The 27,713-nt window shown below is 33.6% G+C and overlaps 2 protein-coding genes across 7 annotated transcripts; both read left to right on the forward strand.

Annotated features, from left to right (window-relative positions):
- The first annotated feature begins 128 nt into the window (after positions 1-128).
- On the forward strand, positions 129-22,216 carry ABA3 (molybdenum cofactor sulfurase (LOS5) (ABA3)). 6 transcript variants are annotated; one of them, XM_085668568.1, is made up of 23 exons: positions 129-398; positions 515-613; positions 737-795; positions 1,374-1,534; positions 2,143-2,294; positions 2,364-2,490; positions 4,100-4,205; positions 4,287-4,332; positions 5,458-5,496; positions 5,570-5,726; positions 8,096-8,222; positions 9,359-9,475; positions 9,635-9,712; positions 9,882-9,983; positions 10,297-10,369; positions 10,696-10,752; positions 12,117-12,227; positions 12,839-12,903; positions 15,068-15,219; positions 17,365-17,597; positions 20,931-21,070; positions 21,654-21,764; positions 21,850-22,216. In XM_085668568.1, exons 1-23 carry the CDS (start codon positions 266-268, stop codon positions 21,955-21,957), a joined length of 2,553 nt encoding a protein of 850 aa, XP_085524694.1. In that variant the 5' UTR covers positions 129-265; the 3' UTR covers positions 21,958-22,216. The 6 variants fall into 6 exon arrangements, with proteins under 6 accessions (XP_085524694.1, XP_085524695.1, XP_027909805.1 ...); XM_085668569.1 differs by having other exon boundaries at positions 21,654-21,758; XM_028054004.2 differs by having other exon boundaries at positions 8,120-8,222.
- A 942-nt stretch (positions 22,217-23,158) lies between these two features.
- On the forward strand, positions 23,159-26,917 carry LOC114170476 (SUN domain-containing protein 4-like). The gene is made up of 5 exons (XM_028055963.2): positions 23,159-23,314; positions 23,400-23,654; positions 23,930-25,245; positions 25,351-25,436; positions 26,655-26,917. The coding sequence occupies exons 2-5, from the start codon at positions 23,477-23,479 to the stop codon at positions 26,899-26,901; spliced, it is 1,827 nt and encodes a 608-aa protein (XP_027911764.1). The 5' UTR covers positions 23,159-23,314; positions 23,400-23,476; the 3' UTR covers positions 26,902-26,917.
- Positions 26,918-27,713: the final 796 nt, after the last annotated feature.

The raw sequence follows: 27,713 nt of genomic DNA on the forward strand, positions 1-27,713 counted from the left end.
GTAGTTATGGGGTGCAGGAATAAAAACTTCTTGTCCCATGTACCAAAAACGGCGCATGACGTGGCATATATATATATATATATATATATATATATATATATATATATATATTTATTTATCGTCCATGTGTTCGCTTTTGGACTTATGGATGAAACGTGTAGGCAATCACTTTCCATCTTGTTCGCGATACCCTTTAGTTTATTTGCCTTTGGAGCTTTATCGGGGTTCTTCTTACGGTTCCGTCTAACACTAACATTCTCGAGTCATGGCGTCACACATGGGCGACGGTGCCAAAGAAGAATTCCTCAGAGATTTTGGTGAACATTACGGCTATCCTAAGGGCCCCAAGTCCATTGATCAAATTCGAGCTACTGAGTTCAAGAGATTACAATTTCAAGGTCATGCTCGTACTTCCCATTGATTATCCAGTTTCAAACGCTATCAACATGATAAAGTAATATCAATTATTCTCTGTTTTGTTTTGTTTATTTTTGTTTTTTTTCTGCTTTTACAGATCTTGTCTACTTGGACCATGCTGGGGCAACTCTATACTCTGACCTGCAAATGGAATCAGTTTTCAACGATCTCACCAGTAACGTATATGGAAATCCTCGTATCCTAATATGTTTCACAATCTTTGTAGTTCGATATTCTTAACACTGAATGCAGAGTGAATTTACGTAAGTGGTGGTTGACACCGACTTTCTGAAGTGAATTTCCTTAGCATTGATACTAGATAGCCAAAGTGACTCCAGTTCTTCAACTCTTGACATTGTGAAGAATGCCCGCCTGCAGGTATATGTAAATTTTTAATTTTTAAGCATGTTAAACGTCTTATTTGTAATTAAATTATGATAATTTTGAGATTTGATTCGGGATGGTGTATCTTTTTCTAGTGAAAAGTAGATGTTACTATTATATGCAAGAATTTGTTCATCGATTTCTGGAGATGATAGAGGAGAGAATAATGAAGTTCAATGGCAACTTGAACGTAATTAATTTTCTTCGGTTTACTTTGTCTTGCTTTGGTTGACTGGTTGGACCAAGTTGGGTCACCCAAATAGGTGTGTCCAACTAGTAGTTGGAAGTTGCTATTGGTGTTTCTTTTTTGTACTTTTTCATATATGTTCTGGAAATTTCTACATTTGCACGGATTATCGAACTATCAATCATGCAGGTCCTTGAACGTAATTATTTTTCTTCGCTTTACTTTGTCTTGCTTTGGTTGACTGGTTGGACCAAGTTGGGTCACCCAAATAGGTGTGTCCAACTAGTAGTTGGAAGTTGCTATTGGTGTTTCTTTTTTGTACTTTTTCATATATGTTCTGGAAATTTCTACATTTGCACGGATTATCGAACTATCAATCATGCAGGTCCTTGACTACTGCAACGCATCACCTAAAGAATACAAATGTATATTTACCTCTGGGGCAACAGCAGCGCTGAAGCTGGTTGGAGAGGCTTTTCCGTGGAATTGTAGCAGTAGTTTTATGTATACAATGGAGAATCATAATAGTGTTCTTGGGATAAGAGAGTATCCTACGCGATTAAAAAATGATACATTGTTCAATTTTATAATAATTTCCTTTGGTCAAATACTGGATACCGAAGGTTAACAATGCTCTACAACACGGAGGTAGAAGACATCATGATATTCTAGTTTTCACTTTCCTGTCACAGAGCTGTTGTAAGGAAAAAGGATGAGCTTATCATGATAGCTACCGTTCAATATATTGCTGGACTGATGAAACAATGCCTTTGTTTAAGTTTAGTAAAATGGGATGAATCTTGGCATTAGATGTCTTGAATTCATTAAGATATTTCTTTTGGTCCTGATGTGACTCTAAATCCATTTCTTTTCAAACGATTTTTGTGTTCAACAAGACTCGAGGTCTTGTCTATTTTATATAATATTTTCAGTGATTTTCTTTTACTTTCTCAAGTTTGTCTTCAGAGAATGTCTTATTTTTTCATTTGGCTGTTATTGAAAATAATCTTCTCATGCAATAAAACTACTGTAGTAAAATGTTCCTGTTACTTTCTGATAAATGTGGATATGTTTTTAATTTTTTCCACTGTGATTTCTCTGCTACATTAAATGATTAATAACACCGTTTTGTGTACCCCCCTTAACTAGTATAGATATGCTCTTGGTTGTGGAGCAGCGGCTATTGCAGTAGATATTGAAGAAGATATACATCCTGGAATTACAGGAGAAACACTTACTACAAAGATGTCACTACACCAGATTCAGAGGAGAAATGTCGCTAGGTCAACGGAAGGAGAGTCAACAGGTAACTCTTTACGTCATGTATATGTTGCTGGGCTTTAGATGACTTATTATATTTGTTTCTTCAATGCAGGTGATGTGTATAATTTGTTTGCCTTTCCCTCAGAGTGCAATTTCTCTGGATTAAGATTTGGTCTAGACTTGGTGAACATTATCAAGGAAGACTCAAGCAAGATTTTGGGAATTTCTTCAGTTTGCAAGTAATATACGTCATTCTCTCTTATTGACTCCTTCAATATGGCATTGAATCATTTTGTCCAAATAACATAATAAAGACTTAGTTATGCATATCTATTTGATAATGCAGACTCTCTCAAATAACTTGTATGTCGAACTGATTATGCTGTGCAATTTATTATTTTCTTGTCTGTCATCATTCAAAATATTCTTTATGTTTTCTTTTTGAAAGGTAAAATGTTCTGTTTTTGTTGAAAATGGTATATGATAGACAATAATTAAATAAACTGTAACATTCAAATGTGTAACCATGTATGCAAGTTTTCTTTTTACAGTTATTGTGTATGCAAGTACTGCCCTATGTAATCCTTGAATCGTGGATTGACGCCCACATGCAATCTTTGAGACTTGGATTGACTGTTTTGATTCTCCCACTTATACTCTTTCTCTGATTATGCGCATCTACTGCTACCTGGCCATTAGTCATTACCTATTCAGATTCTTCAATGTGTTTCATTTGTCCTTTTTGTATTTTTACTCATTACAACATGCATATATTTACAGCTACATTTAAGTTTGATACATTTCTGAACACTTCTGAGTTATATTAATCATGATTTCTTGGGTCATTTTTACTGTTTTTTAGAATATAAGGACACATCAGTGAGACTGATCCTGTATGCAGGAACTTTAATTTTAGTACTATGTATTTTTTTGATAAGCAAACGTTTTAAGAGGGAAAACAGAGGTACAGAAGCAAGATGATAAGAAATCCTCAGAAAATATCAAGAATAAAAATGTAAAAAAAGAAACATGTAGCAGCATGACAATCTCTCTAGATCTACCATAAGCACCAAAAAGAGCATTAGTTGTACAACATTTGTACTTCATATATTTATTTACATGCTTTTTCTTTCACTTTGTCTTACTTGTTCTTTTCAATATGACAGATACCCCAATGACAAAACAAGACTATATATAGATGAATTACTTTGTCTTTTTTAAGTCACTCTGAGAGAGCTTTATTTCTTTTTGGAAATTCTTTGAAGCATAGATGTTTGGTGTAGGAGAATATAAGCAAATGTCAATTTCTTTATTTTCTGTTTTTCTTAGCTGTTTGTAAACGGTCTGTTATTCTTTGTATCAGGATATAACCTTCATCATTACATTTATAACTAACAGAGCTGTCACCTCATGGCTACAGCTTTCATTTAGGATTGTTATATATATTTCTTCTACAGAGAAACACTTGAAAAGGTTAGGACAGAGGTTAAAAATATGGAAGAAATTATGATTCAAATGCTTGATCTAAATAGTACAAGAGGATCCATTATACAGAACTCTTCCACCCTACAAACAAATACAAAAAATTAATAACACAAAGAGCTTTATTTGTCTTTGAAAATTCTTAGAAGTGTAGATATTTGCTTATTTGCTTACTTTTTTCTTTTTCTGTAAGAAACAAATAATTGGCTGTTGTTTTCTTTAAGCCACTCTCTCTTTTTGTTTTGTTTTGCAATGTTTGTCTATATGTATGGAGAGAGAGAACATTTTATTTATCTTCTGAAACTCTCTAAAGCGTGAAGCATAGATGGTTGTATATTTGCTTATTTGTATATTTCTTTTCACAAGAAATGGGCAATGGATGGTCTTAATTGATGCTGCCAAGGGAAGTGCTACCATGCCACCTGATTTGTCTAAGTATCCAGCTGATTTTGTTGCTATCTCATTTTACAAGGTAAAAGAGTATATATTTTAATTTTGCTTTATGAAGGAATATTTCAAAAACTGAAGTTTTTTCTTTCTGCGTTTCTGTTAGCTTTTTGGCTATCCAACTGGTCTTGGAGCTCTCATTGTTCGAAATGGTAAGCTACTGGTTGTGTTATGAGCAATGGATATAAATTCTAATTTTATAGTGTTAGAATACACACTGAGCAACTCACAAAACGGAGAACAAACAAGAAAGAGAACAAGAGATATGGGTATTCAATATGAAATTTATTTCTCACTAATTAAAAGCAGTTAGTTAACAGCCCACTAACCACCTAACTAACATACAACACTAACTAAATTATTTAAGACACTCCCCCTTAATGCATATTAGCAATAGACAATACTCCTGTCTTCTCTCTAATGAGCTTGAATTTGTCAGCCTTTAGAGGCTTTGCTAAAATATCAGCCATCAGTTCACTAGTACTACAGTATTTTACCTCCAACTTCCCTTTAGTGACTTGATTCCTTAGTAAGTGAAATTTTGTCTCTATATGCTTGGTCCTTCCATGAGCAATAGGATGTTTAGCCAAGCTAAGAGCTGACTTGCTGTCTACTAGCATCTTCATTTCCTCTTCTCTTATAATCTTCATTTCTGACATTGAGTTCTCAAGCAGTAGTTAACAACCCACTAACTTCCTAACTAACAAACAACAGTAAGTGAGTTATTTACAATATTCCCCCTTGATTTAGATTAACAGTAGACAACACTCCTATCATCTTTCTATGCAGCTTCTTCACTAAACACACCTACAAACTAGAGAAGAAAAAGGGAAAAGAACAAGAGATATGGGTACTAAATCTGAAATTTATTTCTCAGTCATATGTATCACAATACAATACATCATTACTATTTATAGTACTTTTACAAGCAGTTAGTTAAACCCACTAACTACCTCACAAACATTCAACACTAATTGAATTATCTACAAAGTATACAGTCTTTATGATGTGATATTGTTATTAACTTTGGCTAGAACTATACTTCATTCATTCATTCATTCATCAATCTATTGACTTTAAGTACAAGACAGTCATCTATGCTGGTATCTATATCTCAGGATGAAAATGCTTGATTGATTCACTGTATGCTATTCTGGGTGAATTCTGTTGATGCTGTGCCTTGTTTACCTTGAGCGTGAAACTTTTGTCTCATGGCTATTCATTTGACTCTGTAGAAGTTTTTCCGTTATTGACTATTTTATTCTTTTACATTGCAGATGCTGCCACGCTACTGAAGAAGACTTATTTTAGTGGAGGTTTGTGGCTTAGACTTTACTTGCTTCATTGCAGTTTATACATGGCTATTTGATTGGTAGGACCCCATCACAGGAACGGTTAGCGCATCCATTGCTGATATTGATTTTGTTAAAAGAAGGGAAGGCATTGAGGAACTGTTTGAGGATGGAACTGTTTCATTCTTGAGCATAGTATCTATCCGCCATGGCTTCAAAATCCTGTCTTCTCTAACTGTATCAGCAATATCAAGGTATATAAAGTTGTATAAATATATAAAATATCCTGCTTATGACATGAATTTACAATCATAATCTTATTCACCGTTCGAAGTTCTTGTTATATATTATATTATTCTTTTTGATCATGACTAATTTAACTTGCTGATTATACTTTTCAAATTTCAACATCTGATCAAGGGAAGAAAAAAAAAAGAAATAGACATAAGTATAAATTAGTTATTCTAAGCATGTGATAGGTAGTTCTGTAGCAGCATCACATTGTGGTTAGAGTTGTTGTGTTGCAATTCTGTGGAGTATAACCCAAATGTTTTAGCTGGTTAAAGGGACATCAATGGCTTTTTTCATTGTTCAATTTTTTAAGAAATTTATGTATTTTTACTTGGGTTCTTTAAAGATAAAATGGACTGTTAGTTTATCTTCAAAAGTGTACTTTAAGCTTAATTCAACCCCTGAAAGGCGACCAGTAAGAGAAGGTTTGCATCTACTTATATATTATAATTTGACCATATCTCTAGTCAATGTGAAATTTCCAATCGGCCTCTTCTGTCAAGAATTTAACATCTCGACCGTGTGACTAGATATTTGTAAGTGGTTTGATAGCGGGATGATAGTAGGTGGCCTGAATTGTGCAACAAACCTCACTTGGATAGATTTTGATACCATATTATAAAGTGGACTTTAAGCTTAACTCTACCTCTTAAAATCAGTTTGTAAGTAGAGGTTCGCATCTACTTATATACTATAATTTGACCATATCTCTAGGTGTTACAAGATCTCTAAAAGTTTGTAACTATTAGTACAAACAAGTTAGTTTGTACAGTTTATATAGTCATCACATGTAAGTCATTTGTATAGCTATAGGTTTTATTAGTGAGCTATAGGTGATAGTAAAATTTTTCAGTTCATGTTCAGCTCATCTTCTCTAATTCTCTCTTCAGATAGAGTTACACAAAGATAACAAGCGCGCACACACACACACACACACATATATATATATATATATATATATATTTATATCATCTAGTGGCAGAATACATATTTCAAAGGATGTTCTTTTTAAGGAACATAGATTTCCTTTTCCTGATCTTTTTCCAAATACACCAAATTCTGTCAAAGATCTTGGTCAATATTTTAAGTTCAAATCTGACACAACGTCGACAGGCTTTAAATCCTTTGTCTAGTACTTCCATGACACCTGATTTTAGTGTAACTTCATCTATATCTGTGTAACTCCTTCTATTTTTAATACTGTTCCTTACACAATTAACTCATCTTCTAATTCAGTATCTCATATTGCACCCCAACTTAATACTAATCCTATGCATACTAGATCTAAATCTGGTATTTTCATAACAAAGTTCATCCCTCTTTGTTACTACATCATTCTGAACCTACCAGTGTGTCAAGCAAGCACTTAAAGATACAAATTGGTTGGATGCAATGAATCAAGAGTATGATGCTCTTATAAAGCAAAGACTTGGGATCTGGTACCTCTACCCTCTAATAGAAAGGTTGTTGGCTGTACATTAGTTTTTCAAGTCAAGGATAATGCACATGGAAAATAAATAAGTTTAAAGCTCGTTTTACTAAATTACAAATTTCTTTCACTACTAATTCTTTTATGTGACAATCAAAGTGGTATGTCTATTTCTCACAATCCAGTATTTCATAATCGTACTAAGCACAAGTAGATTGATGTTTTCTTTGTGAGAGAGAAGGTTATGGCCTTGTAGCTATGTATTTGTCATATTCTAGCTCCTGATCAATGGGCAGATATTCTAACCAAGCCTCTATCTTCAATTTGTTTTATGTTTCTTAGGAGTAAATTCAATTAAAGAGTTTTTCTTCTGAAAAATCTTCTTCTCCTTGAGTTTGAGGGAGGATGTTAGTAGAAACAAGTTAGTTTGCACAGTTTATATAGTCATCACATGTAAGTCATTTTGTACAGCCGTAGGTTTTATTTAGTTGATTAGGGACTTCCAACAATTAAATTTTTGTAATAGAGGGTAATCTTTCTTTTTGTCTGGTGCTTGTGCTTTACATTATGATAACCCATGGATGCAGAGTGGGGATTGTTGATATTATTGGGTGTAGGTAAGGAAGGTGAAAAGGAGGGAGCAAAGGTTCACAATGAATGGGTATTAAATTGGTATAGTGCATTATGATGTGTTACGAAGTTTGTGATTTTGGGTTTAGGGTCTAAGTCAACCATACAAAACTAATTTGAAAAGTGAGGATTGCCTAAGCCTTGAGGAACTATATTGGTAACATGTCTCTAGTTGATGTTGAATCTCAACACACGTTCTAGATGAAATTTATTATATTACTTTTTTGCTTTAAGTTATTTTAACATTATCCTTTGATTTTTTATTTTTTAAAGCATGCAAAATTGGTTGCCTTGTAGACATGTAGCATCTCTTGCCTTGTATACAAGGAGAATGCTTTTGGCCATGAGGCATGGGAATGGATCTAGTGTCTGCATCCTCTACGGGCATCATAATTCAAAGGTTAGTTTGTTCACAATTTCTTGTCCTATTTACTTTTTTAGATGCATGGTTTATTTTTAGTTATTTGTGCTTTAATAGCTGTACTGGAGTTTAGAGGGATTTTAGAAAGTATTTTGTATTTTGAAGAATGAAAAACAACCTTACAGTGATCATAGATTCAATTATATATAGTTATACAAATAAGCATCAGAGGACTAACTAACTAATAGAGAGTCAGAACACTAATGAGTGTTTAGAGTACATCTCTACTCTAATACTCCTCTAGCTCATGAGAAGGGGATAATCAACCATTAGCCACCCTTAAGAAGTGAGTTTAATCCTAACTCATCCTCACAAAACTGATTTGTAAGGTGAAAATTGTCCACACTTATAAACTGCAAATTGGTCTTATCTCTAGTTAATGAAGGATCTTTAATAGCCACTTTGAGCTTGGACCTTAGGGAAATAAATAAGTAGGAAATAAGACTTTAGTGAGAACATCACAATCTAATCAAATGTAGGAACATGAACCAGTTGCATGTTCTTGTTGATGACCCACTCTTGAACAAAAGAGAGATATAGTATCAAGTGTTGCGTAAGAAGAGTATGTAGTAGTTGATTATGTGTTAGAGCTATAGTACTCAAGTTGTCTTTGAGAATCGGAAAAGTATAATTGGTATCCATGATGTTTTAGTTCTGGCAAGCACTAATCAAGTAATGGGTTGAGCTACTGCAATTTTCTACTTGGATTAGTTGACATATCATGTCCATATTGTGTCAACCTCAGGAAGCAAATTATTCTACAAGCATGTTCCCATCTAGCCTCTTCTGCAAGTTGTTCCTCTTATTAAACATTGAGGTGTTTTTTCTCCTTGCTGCACAATATTATTTGATATGCCTTTTCATCTGGTAGTAAGGACAACATTGTAAAACAACGTAGGAAATGACATACTTTGGTTATTGTTTTTCTAAATAAAAAAGCACACATTGCCTTAGACATACAATGCATGGAACCGTTTAATACTTTTTTTATTTTCACCCAGAAATTTCATCATGAAATGGGACCTATAATTTCATTCAACATAGAACCGATAAGTTCACTCTACATCCATCTTTAGTAACATGCAACCAATGAATGCTTTTTTATTTTCACCCAGAAATTGCATCATGAAATGGGGTCGATAATTTCATTCAACTTGAAACGGCCAGATGGTTCTTGGTATGGATATCGTGAAGTGGAAAAATTGGCGTCACTTTCAACAATTCAGCTAAGGGTATAAATTACAGTTTTCTTCTTGTTAACGTTTTCTTTTTATAAATTCACGTAATCATGGTAGTAAACTAATTGTTTATTTATAGTTTTGCCATTCTTTTATATTCAGGAGGATACTGAGTGAATTCTGATTATTTATCTTCACTGCCTATCTGTTTAGACAGGATGCTTCTGCAATCCAGGTGCATGTGCAAAATACCTTGGCTTGTCTCATTTGGATCTCATTTCAAATACTGAGGTATTTCTACATATTCTTTTACTTACTAACAATTAATATCAATGTAATGAGTGTATACTATAATTCAATAGTGCTAACCTAGTTAGTATTATCGAATGTATGATGATTCTGTAGCATTCTTATTTTCATTTAAAATAATAATATGACATGACAAATTGTTTGTATTTAGGCTGGCCACGTTTGTTGGGATGATCATGATATAATCAATGGTAAACCTGTTGGTGCTGTAAGAGTATCCTTTGGCTACATGTCAACATATGAGGATGCCAAGGTTAGGAATCTCTAGATCATTTTGAAATTTTTTCAACCTTTGGAAGCATTTACCCCCATCTGGTTCTGGATTCATTTTTTATTTTATTCATGAGTAAAACCTTTACTTTAAAAAGAAACACCTATGCTTTCTTACTATGGAAAAGGGGCAACATGTTTATTTTGGATAAGGTTCAGTTTTTAATTGGGAATCAAAGACTATGTTATTACGAATTTCTATTCTCCTTGATGTTGGATTAAGTTCATTTCTCATGATTTCGGTTACCCATTTGACAAAACTAATTTTGTTATACCCTTTATCTTCTGTTTTTCAGAAATTTGTTGATTTTGTTGCAAGTTCCTTTGTGTCACCTCAAAATCACATTAACCATGGAAATCAAATGAAAGGTCAACATCCTTTTCCAAATTAATTTATTCCCCTTAGTTGATGAATTCACATCCTGTTGGTTATGTTCGTTAAATGACAAGGACTTGTACTTTTATTGCATTTGTACTTTTGCCATTCTCCTTCCCACATGAAAAGGCACAAATAGTTGTGTATTATAGTGTATACTTTAATGCAGCTACTTAGTATGCTTACTTATCAATTTTCAGTAAGAGATTCTCGATAGTATATATATATGTGGGTCTTCTAATAGTATCTTTAGGAGGTCTGTTTAACTGATATCAAATATTTGATGCTGTTGATTATTTTTCTTTTATGCGAGGGCAAGGCTTCTGTTTGGAGGTCATGGGCTCAAATTGTGGAAATAACCTGTCTGCTTTTGGGGGTAAGGCTGCATACATCTACCCTCCCCAAACCTCACTTGGTGGGAGCCTCGTGTATTGGGTTGCCTGCTTTTTCCTTTATGGGGTTGTAGTCAGCTAAATCTTTTGGCTGGGTCCAACAGTGGTCATCGTGATTCCATGAATTTTATTATCTTCTTCAACATTTCTACTGTTGAATCCATTGAAAATCAAAGACAATTACAAGTGCCAAAGACAGGCACTACAAAACAGGCACAGAAGATTACCACAAGAAGGAACACCCTAGAAAACAGAGAATTAGAAGGAAGAACACCAAGTGGCTCCAAATTGATGAGTGTCCCAAATAAGATCAGACCCATTGGAACTTATCAAACAGACCTAGATCATTATTAGAATGACACACATCATTGGAAAAGCACCCTTTTAGAGATATTAAAAAATTTATGAAGCCAAATAGCAAGAAATAAACCACTATTTGCCACAAAGCTGTTTCAACTTCTGGAAAACTTTCAGGTTGAATATTTCAAGGAAGAAATCGGATGGTGTTGGGAATTAGAGTCCATCTGTGTGCAAGAAATTGATTTTGGATCCTACAGCATGTAGACCAACTCTTTTTTGCATGCACAATACTTGATGATGCAGACATCTAGAAATGGACTAGGCCTAACTCAATTCCAAAAGGTTGTTAAGAGAGGTTGGGGTTCAAGCCTTATATAACTAGTATCTTGTCTTATTTCTAGCTAATATAGGATTTCTTAAGACACCGGCTACCAAAGAATGGACATCTCGATTGGAGTATGAAGGTTACAGGCCTAGACATGTGAATGGCCTGATGTTAAAACTAGAAATGCTTTGATGCGATACTAGAAATGAATGGATAACTAGAGGTTGAGGTAGTCTGTGAAGTAGTACAAGGAAAACCATCTAAAGGAGTTCCAAATTAAATCACTTTTTTGAAGAATTAGTTATGGATAGATACAACGGGGTCATTTGATTTATGTAGCTTACCTGTCTATTGGGAAAAGACTAGATTTTGTATATAAAAAGTCTCCATTGCTTCATACACTTCCCTTGGGCAATGAATCTTTATATATTTCTTCTAAAAAATCCTTCTTGAATTTGCATTCAAGAGATACTGAAGGAGACAATTACCCTTTCTTACAAAATTTCAAAATTTCAACATCTTGGGCCGTATATCAAATTCAAATTTTTTATTTGTATTTGTTAATCATCAATTAACTTCTTAATTATTGTATTGCTGTTGTCAGATAATAATCCAGGATTATGTTAAAAATTTGTTGTTAAAAGCCTTGTAGCACATTATTTTCACAGTATAATTCTGCTTTTACTGTTTTAGATGGACATTTACTCAGTTGATCACCTGCAGGTCTAGAGAATGGTTTTGTGGATACTGGTTATTATCTCAAATCAATTACAATATATCCAATAAAATCATGCGGAGGTTTCAGTGCAAGGAGTTGGCCTTTTAGCAGCAATGGTAATTTTTTCCTGATTTTACAGGCACACTTATAATTTTGTCAACTTCAAGAATAAGAAAGTTAGAGAAAGAACAACTAGAACCTGCTGAAATTGAAGGATTTTGGCCACTTGGACTATATCCTGGCCATTGAAATCAAGCGGTTACCCAATAAATCTCTTCTAATGACTCAAAGCAAGTACATTTACAACCTTATTCAAAAAGACTCTTTTCTCTAAGAGTTGGAATACACTAAGGTGCTTGAATATATGGGCTTATTGGGAATGCTGCAGATGATTGATATGATGGGGTTCTAACCTAGTCAGTACATTCATGCATTAACATTCTTACTTTTTGATTATAAAAATATAGACTAATTGCATTCATTACACATGATAAGAGCATGCTTTGTTTCTCCTAAATGAGATATTTATGGCTATAAATTTGATTTATTACAATATGATTCAGAATATTATAACCTGATTCTCAACACTAAGTTAATAGAGGTAGTAACCAACTAAAAATAAAAAAAAAGAGCACATCATTCCATTTATGGAGTAAAACTACTTTCATTTTTTTCAATCTACAATTTCGTATAGCTTTTGACAACAATATCTTTGAATTTTGTGCAGGCCTCACCTATGATCGCCAGTGGATTCTTAAAAGCCCAACTGGTGAAATACTTACCCAAAAAAAGGTAATGGTTTTATGGAGACAAGATCTAAAATTTAGATAATCTGTGGATGCAGGGTGCATGCTTTGGGAACTGCATTTTTTCTTTTTTTTTCAGTTTTGATTTGGTGCTTCAATTTGGTTGATTTTATGGAAATAGATTGGTGAATTCACAACAGTGAGACTCTTTTTCTCATAGGAGTTAGTTTTTGCCATTAACAACAGTTAAAATGAACCAAAACGAAGGGTTGATAGATATTTACGGCTGCAGGAATCTTTTGAATTCAAACTCTTAATTTTATTATAGATCAATGAAGATCTGAATGTTTGATATGATCATGTACATAAATAGGGTGAAAATGATTTAGTTGTGGTTTTTATTTTATTGCTTTAAATATTCTGATTTATTAGGCTAGTATTAAATATTTTGTAATTTAGTAAATCAATCTTTGTGATGTTGATATCATACCAGGTAAATTTTTATGATTTCCTTTCTAGTTGCAATCTGTCATTGTGGTTCTTTATTTATAAGAAGGATTGAACTTCAGTACTGTTATTTAAAAATATAGACAAAATATTCTCGGAGGGTATTAACATTAAAAAAATGTGTGTAGGGAACACATGTAAATATAAATATTTGGGACTATCTCGTGTGTGTGTCCTTGTACTCCACCTACTCAAATGTCTAGGACCACCATTGTACCGAGGAAAGAAAATTGTATATTGGGTGAACTGATTTTTTCCCAGGTGTCCTGTATCTGTTGACGAAAGACAAATACAATTTATATAATTTAAAATCCTTATGCGTTTAGAATTAACCTAATAACCTGGTTACAACTAAGTGACTCAGTCAAAATGTCATAAAGCTGCTATCCCATCCTTGCGTGAAATGTGGAAATAAGGTTTTGTTGGAGTTTTTCTTGGAAGAAAACTGTGGCCAACCTCAGTATGCTCCATCCTCTAATGAAATCAATTTCTTCAAGTAATTGTTGTGACCATTTCAACTCTAAAGCAGTTTGAGTCAGGGTCTATATTCCAAGTTTATCTTTTGGAAATCAGTTTACCGGTACCATCAACAAAAAACAATAGCTTATATTTAACCTCCTACCCTAGGGAACATAATCCAATATTCAGCAAAGTGTTTGAGGAATTTCCATGATACCGATTTATGCATGCTAAAATAATGTTCTTTGAAACTAAATGAACAAGACCCAAATCCTCTTTCGATGATGAATACAAATCTACCATCTTCAATGATGAAACATATGATGTCTTGTTGACTTTGATTCACCTGACCATACAAGGTCCTTCATAATCGTGTGTTTTCTGACCTCACAAGTGCATGGAACAAAGATAAGTTTAAAGAGAAATTGTGGAATAACATACCCGTTAATGACATCCATCCCCCAAGAAGAAAAAGGCCTTTTCAAATTTGTTATGTTTCAATTGGATGGTCGAACATATAAATTGTTTTGTTCCGCAAAATTCTGAATAAATACTTTGTTAATTCCTAAATGCATTTTTATTTTTCTGCACACTATGTTGTTAAGCATTGGGTATAAACATCCGTGATGTTTTTTTTTATCAAAAGATGGAAGTTCTTAAGCATAACATTGTCATTTTGGAATCTCAGCTATGTTGGCATCCCTAATAGCAGCAATCAGTTGCAGCACCCCAAGTACCATAAAAACAATGAAAGAGCATCTCACATGCAAGTGGGGAGGCTAGGTCAAAACCCAAAAAGAAAGCCTATAATGTTAGACATCTATGATGCTTAACTTTTAATCAATTTGGTTGCTTCTAAGTATAGATTTTCCTTTTTGGTGATAGAAAGTTTAGAATTGGAGGATGCTCTACCCATTCCTAGCCTTGGGAAATGGCCAAGCATGACAAGGACATACACTTTGAATCTAGAGTTTTTAGATATTCATTCATCTAATTTGTTTGGCGACGCTTTTAATGTTTATACACTTGTTAATACTTATTCATCATGTCTGTATGGTGCTTCTGTGGATTTAGGTACTAAGCTAACATTTGTAGTGTTGTTACCTTCACTAATCTTTAATGGATATTCTATCCAACTCTATCTATCCCTCACCTTGAACTGTGTTGCTTGTTTACTTAGCTTTTACTTTTGAGGATGATGGTTATTGTTGAGTTTTGACTTGTTTGATCTGAATTTTGTGTAGGTTCCTGAAATGGGCTTTGTAAGCACCTTTATAGACCTTAGTCAGGGAATTTTGTTTGTAGAATCTCCACGTTGCAAAGAAAGATTGCAAATTACACTTGAGTCAAATGTTTATGAGGATGCTATAGAGGATATTGAATTATATGGTCAGAGGTATACAATCTTATATGCATAATTAATTTTCTATGTATACTAATTAAATTGGACTCTTGCAAAGATGTCGATGAACATACTTTTGCAAATAAATGATTGTGCTTGAGAAAGTTCCTGGGATTGTAAGAATAAATTGAGTAATTGCGTAAGTTACTATTCACTTTTGAATTGGTTACGATTTTATGATTACAAGGCGGAAAAGGTGGTTTTAGTTCCTAAATACATGGACAATATACTCTAAGGTAAAAAACTAGCTATGTAAGTGATTTTGAAAATGAATTGGTACTAATTTGGGTAGGCATTAAATACTATATCCAGGACTCTTCCTCAAGTTGACACATAAATGGTCTAATCTTGGAACACATACATTGAACTCTTGATTGTCAGACAACTTTTTTTTGAAAATATTACTACAAATACAAATTTTGGAAAATTAATTGCTGCAGATTCCAATAGGCATTTTAATCTGTTATTTAATTATTAGAATTGGCAAATTTAGTGACACCTTTCTAGAGAACTTTCTTGCGAGTAAAATGACAAATCAATTGCAGTATGCTAGGACACTAGAGTGGAGATATGGATAGAGCCACTTGATTATTACGGCATAATTTCATTTTCCAAGTGTCTCCGAACTTAATTCTTGAAGTTGTTTAATCCAAATGAGTTGGTGAATTGCTTAAGAGAATAAAGCTCCTAGCAAAGTTTGCACACACCACACACACACACACACACACACACACACACACACACACATATATATATATATATATATATCAAATTATTTCCAGAGTAATTTGAAGAGACTTGCTAAGTCAACCCTTCATTTTCTCTTAATTTAGTATTTAAAACTGAGTTACATTCTAGAACTATCAGATAGGAAAAAACAATGAAGGGTCAAGATGTAGAGTACTGTCTTCAAGTTACTTTGGAAACAATTTTAACCCTCCTTTATATGTATGTTTGTATAATACTATTTCCTATGGAAAAGGCCTATACATGAATATGAAAATACATGAACAGGTGTGTAGTTTCCAACAACCCTTTTAATGTACATCAGTAATAAGATCATTGCATTCCGGTGATCATAATAGTGAGGAGGATGATTATTCAATCAATCTTTGTTATCTTTCTTGGACGTTCTTTTAAAGTGGATTAAAGAGTTAGAAGAAGGGAAGATTAAATTGTGATCCTTGACAACTTTGGCCTATCCTTAAAACAAGCTTAGTCTTATGTAGTTAGCTCAAGATGCTTCTTGACCATCTAAAGAGTGCTGGGAGACATTACTTTCAGACTCTTGAATGTTCTTCTGTATCTTATGGGTGATTTCATTAGTTTCGTACATATACTGGTGTTAGAAAGTGGAGTTTAAAGCCTAACTCAACCCCATAAAGTCGACTTTTAAGGTAAAGTTTGCACTCCACTTATATATTATGAAATGACCTTATTTCTAGTCGATGTGGGACTTCTAACACCCCCCCTCACGCCGAGGTATATTCATCTCGTGCGTGGGACTAGAAATGGGTGGTCCGATAGCGGCCCGAGATAGCGGGTGGAACAGAATGTCCAAGAAAGTTCGCTAGGACAGGCTTTACCTTGGCTCTGATACCATGTTAGAAGTGGAGTTTAAGTCTAACTCAACCCCACAAAACCGGCTTGGAAGGTGAGGTTTGCACCTCACTTATATATATATTATGAAATTGCCTTATTTAACTCCACTTTCTAACATGGTATCAGAGCCAAGTTAGAGCCTATCCTAGCGAGCTTTCTTGGACATTCTGTTCCACCCGATATCGGGCCGCTAACGAATCACCCATTCATTTCTAGTCCCACGTATGAGATGTATATACCTTGGCGTGAGGGGGTGTGTTGGAAGTCCCACATCGATTAAAGATAAGACAATTTCATAATATATAAGTGAGGTGCAAACCTCACCTTACAAGCCGTTTTTTTGGAGTTAAGTTAGGCTTAAACTCCATGTCTAACAACTGGCTTTGATTAATTGAATATAAGGGTATCTCATGAAGCTTAATAGTTTGTCTTGTCGTTGGAAAATATATTCTATTCTAAGCTTTAAGAAGTTAATAACATGTTATTCAGAGTCAATTTTATTTTGGTCTCATACTTGTAATTAATTGTTTTTCACAGATACAAGGTATATAGTTATGACAATGAGACCAATGCATGGTTTACCGAAGCAATTGGTAGAACTTGCTCTTTGTTAAAGTATTCTAGTTTCAATCAAGATTTTACGTTAAAAAAAATCAAAGGTGCAGCCACATGTAGAGATATGAAGAACAAACTTAATTTTGCCAATGAAGCACAGTTCTTACTTGTCTCTGAAGAAAGTGTTTGTGATCTAAACAGAAGATTAAGCTCAGGTATACTGATTTTCTGACATAATATACCTGTCCATGTCTTTTGTTGTTTTAATTTCATTACAAAATGTAATGGAAGATTTTAATAACTGTTTGGCAATTATAAAAAATTCGTTCATGATGCATGATGGATTGCTTTTTTGCTGATTGATTTGATTATTTGATATTCATAATAATGCAAAAGGGATTTTAATGTAGTAAACAAAGCGGAAAGGCATTGAAAATGCTTTAGAAAATATTAAGTTTTCTTCCCGAGGTATTCACCAACTATTATGACTAATGTTTAATTTGCTTCCTTCTCTCGGCTTTTCATGTTGTATAGATTAGATTTTTTTACAGTTTTTACTTTATCTTTGTAAGGATCCAATTGCATGGTATGCAACTTGGATCCCACATTGGAAGTATGGGATTTTTGTGTAGGTTTACATGGCCTAGGGCTATCCCACTACAATGGTTAATTTTTGTGGTATGTTATCTTAAAATTTGTATCATTTTTTCCTTTAACTAGGATGGCAGATTTTTTGCCCATAAATACTTGCTCTTTTTGGTGAATATATAAATACTAGTTTAGATTTTATTAGTTAGTCAATATATGTTGTAATAACACTTCAAATTATTCAGTCAACTAATATTTCAGTTGGCATTTTTCAAGTTGATGGTAGATTTTCTTTTTAGAATATGTTGAAAGATCCAAAAACATATTATATCGTCTTATGGATATCACCTCAAGTTTTGCAATAAAGTAACCCCTAGAGGTTATAGCTTTAATACCAATTAAAGTAACAGGCTAACTCTAGAAGGAGAAGAGGGGAGGGAGTGTTGAATAGAGTCTAATACTTTTTGTGCAAAAGCTTTTGCGATCCAGATAACAATTGGTAGTCAGTCTAGGACAAACGTCTATACCTTCTACAAAAGATAAAAGAGGCAACAAGTAGTTGTTCATTCCAACTTTAAGCAACATCCAGTCCTCGTTTAAGAAACTTTTAAAAGGTTCTACCATAATCCTATTGATTACAAAATGAATACACAACATCACCCCTAGTAAACACGAGTGCACAAAGTCACTCTTTGAAAACTCAAGTACACAAAGTTGCTCCTGACCAAATGCAGAAAGTCACACTTGGAAAACACTCTTAATCTCACCTTAAATCTAAGAGTGCCAAGTATTTTTTGCTGTCACTTCTCACTACAAAGGTATGTGAGCAACAAAAGGAGTCAATTCTCAGAGAAGACGTACAATTTAGACCCTCCAAACAGGGATTTAATTTTCAGTAGGTGAAGGACATGACCATGACTTTTTTCTTGCACAGATCCCTCTTAATACTATTGTATTGCTTGAAGGATCCTTTTTCTTATTTCTGATTGTTGTGCAAGATTCTTGTGTCTTTTTCTTTGAGGTCTTTATTTTTTATAGGCTTCATTGGAATGTATATGTTATAGTACCATGACAACTTTATTATGTGTATTGAAGTCAGTCTTCTTGCGATCTTGATATCTTGGATATATAAGACTGTGATAATCTTTGGTTTTGTTCCAAGATACTTTTGTAGTTTTTTTATGATATCTAAAACAAGAAAGAGGTGAAAATACAGAACATATCCCAAATAGTATATTTCCTTTTATATGGTGATACTGTATTTAAGAAAGTGTGACATAGCTGTCTGAACATGATTTGTTCCAGAAATAAAGCATGTAAGGATATTTATTTTAAATAGCACTGGTTTTAGAAAGATACTAAAGATCCTTTCGTAAAGATAGTGCTTTTCACGCTTGATACACTAGATGATCATATAGATGATAGAAGGTGTGCTAGTTGTTATGTATAGAGAATCCATTTTATTTACATTCTCTTCGATGGTGAAATCTTATGTACTTTCTGATTACGTTTGATTAGCCAATGTTACTTCAAAACGTAATCTCATTTGTTATCATCAAAAATGGTCGTTCAATATGTCTAGACTGTTTGAGACTTGACATCTGGGTCTCGGTAGGGACCAAAGCAGATCGATAACCTATTGTAATGATTTTTATAAGTCTGATGTGAGAAATTATACCAAATCCAGAAAATGCAATACAGAGCACAGGAAATTATGATTATAATTGTTGGAAGTCCCACATCGACTAGAGATAAGGTCAATTCACAATATATAAGTGAGGTGCAAACCTCACCTTAAAAACCGGTTTTGTGGGGTTGAGTTAGGCTTAAAACCCACTTTTAACATGGTATCAGAGTCAAGTTAGAGCATATCCTAGCGAACTTTCTTAGACATTCTGTTCCACCCGATATCGGGCAGCTAACGGACCACCCACTAATTTCTTGTCCTACGCACGAGATAAATATATCTCGGTGTGAGAGGGTGTGTTGGAAGTCCTACATCGACTAAAGATAAGGTCAATTCACAATATATAAGTGAGGTGCAAACCTCACCTTAAAAGCCGGTTTTGTGGGGTTGAGTTAGACATAAAACCCACTTCTAACAATAATATAGAAGAAATACAAGGCAACAGAGAGAAACAGGATTTCACAGGAGAAAGGGAAGTTAACCAAAATATCACACCCCCTTTCTCTCTCTTCCCACTACACATTATAATTAATTGTTGCTAAACCGGAGGGGTAACTGAACTGCATATTTGCTATGCCTGACTGCATTTTTCTGGAAACTGTCCTCCACTGTAACACCTATGCAACCCTACATTTGAACCTTAGGGTAGAAAGAAACCTTAACCACATTGAAAGGAAGGATCTAACTGAAAAGATCCTTGGAAGTACTAGACCATAAATAATACATCAGACTTGATGGCTTTAATAAAATATAAAGTCCCTTGGAAGATGCTTTACAAAATTAAATTTACTCTTTGTATTCCACATAATTGCATGATAGGACAAAGTACATAAAATCTACACTATGTCAAGGACAAATGACATACTTCCATTTTTGGATGTCAATTGTTAGATGTATTGAACAAGATACTTTCTGTGGAAGGCTGCTGAGATCTTATTAACATGCAAGGAATGATAAATATCCATTCACAAGTTGAGAGATGTGTTATTTGTTGTTCCCTTTTCATGTTGTCCAAATATTTTTTCCTTGTATAGTTTTTGTTTCTTCTTTTCCTTTACTTCCATTAATTAGTATAGTGGATTTGTTACATATATGAGGCTAGATTTTATTAGGTGTCTTATAAATGTTGAAATCCCTCGGTACAGATTATTCCAGTAAAAATAATATTGAAGTTCTCATATTTCTAGTCAAACTAATAATATATTGTTCTTAGTCTCTCAGCCCCAATATTTTGGAATATTAAATGTTTGCTAATTGTAATGATGTTAAATAGATGTACAGAAGGGGATATCTGGAAGAGCAATTGTGCAAGTTAGTGCAAGTAGGTTTCGTCCCAATCTTGTGGTATCTGGAGGTAGGCCTTATGCTGAAGATGGATGGAGACACATTAAGATTGGAAATAAGCATTTCAGTGTAAGTTCAAATAACCTTTTATATGGCATGATAAAACAAATTTCTTATTATTGAGAAATTAGACATAGTAGATAACCCCTTTTGACTAACCTGAGCTACGCTTTGCATTGATTAATGGTACTTATTTGAGCAAATTCATGGATTCTGTCCGTCTATGTTATAAATTCCATTTACTGCTAATGTAGCAATATGCTAATCTAAGATATTTTAGGTGAGAATGTGACTATTCATCCTTTTTTTCGATGAGATCTTGGTTAGCACAATATTTTATGACCTAAAGAAAATAGAATTTAAGCCTAACTTAATTTTACAAAACTTGTTCTTAAGTAAGGTTTGGATTGGATTTATATACTGTAATTTGATTTTATCTCTAGATAACGTGGACTAGATTTTATCTCTAAATAAAAGAAAGAGGATTATGTGCAATTTAGTCTTAATACGGATTCTCTATAATTATGAGTTCTTCATGAAGGAATAGCTTGGTGAAATCCTAGTCATCATCCTAATTACAAAAAATATAAGAATAAGACAAAAGAGAGCATAATTCTTTTGCTTAATATATTTAATTTGGTTCATTCATCAGTCGCTAGGGGGCTGTAATCGATGCCAGATAATCAACCTTGCACTAAATTCGGGACAAGTGCAAAAGTCAAATGAACCACTGGCAACGTTAGCATCCTACAGGAGGGTAAAGGTTGGCCTTTTTTTGTAGCTAGAATTCAGTTATATATTTGATTTTCTTGATGCATCACTGTTCTAATATAAATATATCAAAACAGGGAAAGATTTTGTTTGGCATATTACTGAAACATGCTACTATTGATGGAGAGCAGCAACAAGGTGGTGATTCCTGGCTTCATGTTGGGCAAGATATACATCCGGATTAAAACACAAATACCTGCAAACTCATCTCCTCAAACTGAAAACTTATAGTTCATGTTCTGTATGGCGATGGGTCATGTATTTCTTTTCTTTATCTCGTGCAGTTCCTTAACAGGGAATGTGAAATATGCTGTTATGTGAGAATGAACATTGTCAAAAAACGCATATTCGTAATAAGTTTTGCAATGCTGTGTATTGAAACTGAAAAAAAAAAATCAATAATAAAGAATCCCATGCTACATGAAGAAAGATGTTGGCAACGAATGCTATGTCTTTTATTTTAAATTTTAATCAAACGTTTCTAAGATCAATAAAAATACATTTTTAATGAGATTGAGTGTAAATTAATTTTACATCTTTTGGTTCCTTCGCCAAGTGTCTTCCTCAGCGCAGTGCCTCCTTCTAGCATGTTTGTGGTGTGAGACCAGCACCACGATTCTAAATGACCAAGACATTCAAAGTTGATGCACACATCCCAGATTCACGTTTCAGAATGTTTCTTTTTTCTGTTACCAGATTTTGTCTGATGCATGTATCCACCCCAAATGGGTGAAGAAAAGGAGTAAGAGAAAATAGGAAAAACATTTTCGGACAAGATGTTTTGAAAGGTATTTTCGAATTCTAGAATAAATATTTTTAACGTGTACCAAATTATATAACATTTCCAAAAATAGAAGAGAAAAAAAAAATTGAAAGACGAATTTAAAGTTTTTAAATGAAAATGTGGACAAAGTCATAACTTAACCTAACCACATTAGCTAAATTTTTTGAGTGGAAGAGAATCATGAAGGTTCCATATTAGCTCAAGAAAAATAAATTTTAGTTGTGCATTAAACAACTTATTATAAGAAGAGTGTATCATATCTCGATTATTTAATAAATTCTTATGTAATTTGTCTTATTTTAACAGTTAACTGAAACTTAAAAAGTATAAAAGGTTGAATGATATTTTCATTATAGATGGTTATTTTAATTTTAAAATGATTAAATTTAAAAAGAGGGTTAAATAACAAATAATTAAATTTAACGACCATTATAAGAATAAAATTGATAAAGTGATAATTTTAGTTTTAAAAAATAATTATTTAAAAAGTAAAAACGAAAATAAAAAATGTGTACACCAAAAAGAATATTGTGTTATATAATAGTATAGATAAGCTTTTCATTTTTTATAATAATTTTTAAAATCACATGTAACCTAATTAATGGATAATTAAGAAAATTATAGTAACGGGCTATGGAAATTTAATAACGAAGAGTTTGGTAGCAGGTTCCGTTTCTTGACTTGTAATTGAATGGTTCTTCTGTTTCTGAATTTTGATTTGCAAACACAGAGATCGCTTCTTCAAAACCCCAACACAGGTCAGATCCCTCTTTCTTTCGTTTTCTTTCGTTTTCTGATCTCAATCAAATGAATTGAATGTTTGTCAACTATTGTGCGTTGCAGAGAGGGAATTGAATTGATGCAGTTGTTGTGCTGAGCATAGGCACTCATGTGCAACTGCGTGTGCAATTGCAATTGCAATGCAGAAATCACGTGAAGCTCTTCTCCAAAGAAGAAGAAGAACAACAACATCAACCCACGCTAAAACTGCCTCCGGGTGTGCAGTTTCCCTCTCTCTGCTTTTTCTGTTGTGGACTCTGATCTTCCTCTTAAGCTTATGGATCAGTCGCGGCCATGGTTACACCCCCAATCCCACAGGTAATCCAATCAATCAATTTGTTTTGTTTTGGAATTAATTGAATGGAATGAATCGTACTCTGTTCTGTTTAGGATTAGGAACTGACCCATAATCATCAATTCACCAAACCCTTTTCTTTTAGGATACCAAAACCCTAGTAGGTTGTAGGGAATAAGCCACTCTAAAACCTCACAACCTACTCACTCGTTCGTAGGAGAATCTCCTTTCATACCATATTCAACTGCAGATGCATGATGCATATTCTTATTAGTCAGTTTCTTATCTATGGATGTAGATGGATCTGAAGAATACTCAGTTCCTTTACCGAATTGGGAGGAAGATAAGCTTGGACAGTGTAAGAGCTCTGATTCTGCTGAGAAAGGTTTGGTCGAAGAAACCATTGCATACATTGCCCCTGAGGCTTTACACTCTGAAGATGCCCAGACCAATGGTTTTGTTACCGAGTCACTCCCCAATGAAGAAACGCGTGATTATGCTGAACATGGTACTTGTAATAAGCAAGATTGTGATACTCCTATTACCGAGGTACACGAAGTTGAAAGTGGTAATTCTTCGGCCAGACTCGAAGATCATGTGCAAAAATCTGATCATTTATCTTGGACTGTGCCTCTTGGTCTTGATGAATTTAAGAGCAGAGCAATTAGTTCAAAAATTAAATCTGGCACTGGTTCATCTGGAAGTGTAATGCATAGAGTGGAGCCTGGTGGTGAAGAATACAATTATGCTTCAGCATCAAAGGGAGCAAAAGTTTTAGGTTCTAACAAAGAATCCAAAGGTGCATCTAATATCTTAAGCAGAGACAAAGATAAGTATCTACGAAATCCATGTTCTGTTGAACAGAAATTTGTCATTATAGAACTTTCCGAAGAAACCTTAGTAGATACTATAGAAATAGCTAACTTTGAGCACCATTCTTCAAATTTAAAAGCTTTTGAACTTCTTGGCAGTATGAGCTTTCCAACAGATGGTTGGGTTTTCCTTGGGAATTTCACTGCCTCAAATGTGAGGCATACTCAAAGGTTTGTTCTTCAGGAACCAAAATGGGTGAGATATTTAAAGCTGAATCTTCAAAGTCACTATGGTTCTGAATTTTATTGCACGCTTAGTGTGGTTGAAGTTTATGGTGTGGATGCTGTTGAGAGGATGCTGGAGGATTTGATAAATACTCAAGATAATATGTTCGCTCCCGGGGATGGTAATACTGACAAAAGGACAGTATCACCCCAGCATTCTAATCCTTCAGAGACTGAAGATGTTCATAAAAATAATTTTGGAGGGATTAATTCTGATCATGCTTCAGATATCTCTTCTTCAAATCATGAGAAAGTAAACACCATCATTCCTGATCCAGTTGAAGAAACCCGTCAACAAGTTGGCAGGATGCCTGGGGATACTGTTCTCAAGATTCTGATGCAGAAAGTTCGAACTCTAGACTTAAATTTGTTTGTTCTGGAGCAGTATATGGATGACTTAAATTCTAGATATGTCAATATTTTCAAGGAGTACAGCAAAGACATGGGAGGAAAAGATATACATATACAGAATATCAAAGAAGACATTAAGAATCTCATTGAGCAGCAGGATGCTATCGTATGTTAAATCTGTCCTGGATATTGTTGTCACATGTGTTTAATTCGATAAAACATTATTAATCTACATTTCATTCATTTTTCAAATGATTTGTTGACCTTGCAGACAAAAGATGCTCGTAATCTCAAATTCTGGAAGGCTCATATTTCCATGCAGTTGGATAATCTAGTCAGGGACAATGCTGCTTTAAGGTGAGAGTTTAATGTATAAGTTTTCTGTAGTTTGTATTATATGAACGTAAGAGCTAGTTCAAATTTAGTAATTATTTCACTTTGAAAGTATCTTTAAAATAGTAGAGTAGTTGAATATTTATGACAATTAAGGGAAAAGGTTTAGAAGAGTATTAAAGTACTCAGTATAATTACTGTTGAGATAAAAAAGAAAAAGATAAAATTTTAAATCTGTCCACCAATAGTCTGCTGTGTAGAATAATTTACAATCATATAACTTGCTACTTTTAACTGTGTTTTAATTTTATGACTTGATCTGTTTAAACATAAATACTTTTACACGTTAGTTATTTATTATATCCCATATGTCACGCAGACACAAACACACGATTTCAGATATAATATAGATAACTAAACCAAAAGTATATAATTGTCCAAATTTTTATGTTTTTGGTTTATTTAATTATCTGTTATATCTGAAATCTAGTATATATATATATATATATATGAGAGAGAGAGAGAGAGACAGAGGACGTGTAAGTTCATTTATATTTGAAGAAAGCTCTGAATTACGCTTTCCATTGTACTGTTGTAAGCTTGTTATGTAATCATGTAACTTAACAGTAGTAGGCATGGTTTGGATTTAAAACCAATCCAAACCACAAAACCAACTTAGATTTGGAAACCAGTTTATTTTTATTTTGAAAATTTATTTGGATATCTTACAAACTGGTTTAAAACTTGTTATTATATCTGTTAAGGTTCAAAACTGGTTTTGAAACCAGTTTGGATTTCAGAATCAACTTTAATTGTTAGACCGGTTTATAAACTGGTTGTTGGTTTTTCTCTTTAAGTTGAAAGAAAGTTTAGGGAAGGGTTTTTGTCTTATCTCTGGCCATTCTTTCACTTTTATTGGGTCAAAAATAGGTAAAGAATCGGGTTTGGCAAATCAAATAAAAGCAATGAGAGATGGTAATGTATTTGGGGGGAAATGTAACCTTCGTTTCGCTTTATATTTATGACAACAATACTCGTAGACTTACAGTACCGAGATTCTGAAGAGCTTGGTCTCGGGAATAAAAATAAATCATGCCATAGAACGAAAATACTACGAAGAAAGTTGATATATTATTTACTGTTTCTGGACCTTACCTATGCTGTGAATTTGCTCTTTGATTATCAAAGCTTGAAGATTATTTAATTCGTTGGGATCTGATTTATTCCCCAATAATAATTCAGGTCCGAGGTGGATGAAGTCCGGAGGAAGCAAGCATCTTTAGAAAACAAGAGTGCGGCAGTGTTTTTCGTGTGTTGTATTTTTTCATTGCTAGTTATATTTCGGCTTTCTCTGGATATGGCTACTACTGTCTATAGAGTACTAAGTGTTAATACAACAGATTACTCTGCAAAATTTTGTGCCATTAGCTCTCCGTGGTTTCTCCTATTTTTGAATTGTATCATTATTATTTTTATATTAATTTTGTGATAGTCCAATTTTTAAATGTGTAGATGTATAAACTTTTCCAAAGCTTTTCAGTATTCATTCCCACTTGCATTACTAGAGTGGCTTTGGTTTTAAACCAAGAACAGAGGAAGTGATGCAGTTGATCAAAATATGGTAACGATAGAATCAAGGGTGATAGATATATCAAATAAAAGCTTTAATAATGTACTCAACCTCTAAACATTACATTACGGGGACTAAATATTCAAGTTCAAGGAATTTTTTCGTCATACAATATATAGTTATGCATGATAAGTTAGATGACATTTTTCCTCTTAGATGCCTCGCATATTTTCTAAATTACTTTCTATTATTGTTTTAACAATTTACAGCTATTCATTCAGATGAAACTGGCGTGTTCATCTCTCATGAAATCATCGAAAACACCAAAACATGATTTGCATACATATTCATAACTTTGCATACAATTCCATCTCCACATGAAAATAACTTGAATCAAACTACATAATTAAAGAGACTGTGTACTCTCTCGCTCTGTGTCCTGTCCTCACTCTCTCTCTCTCTATGCGTGTATGTTCTAATTAAATCCTAAAAACTCAGTTCACGAAACCCCCCGCCCACTAACCCTGGCTTTAAACTCAGTTAACAGACCTAATCTCAATCATGCTTCATCTTCCAACCTCAATCACAAATAAACTTTTTATCCAAATAAAAGTAAATTTAAATGCGGACTTCATTAATTTAGAAAAAGAAATACAAAGTATAAATCCATACTAAAAATAAGCATATCACATTATGCACCAAAGTAAAAATTTAACACTATCGTTATGGCA

Source organism: Vigna unguiculata, chromosome 11 (assembly GCF_037176805.1).
Source record: "Vigna unguiculata cultivar grain cowpea cultivar isolate G323 ecotype 2 chromosome 11, ASM3717680v1, whole genome shotgun sequence".
Classification (NCBI taxonomy): Eukaryota; Viridiplantae; Streptophyta; class Magnoliopsida; order Fabales; family Fabaceae; genus Vigna; species Vigna unguiculata.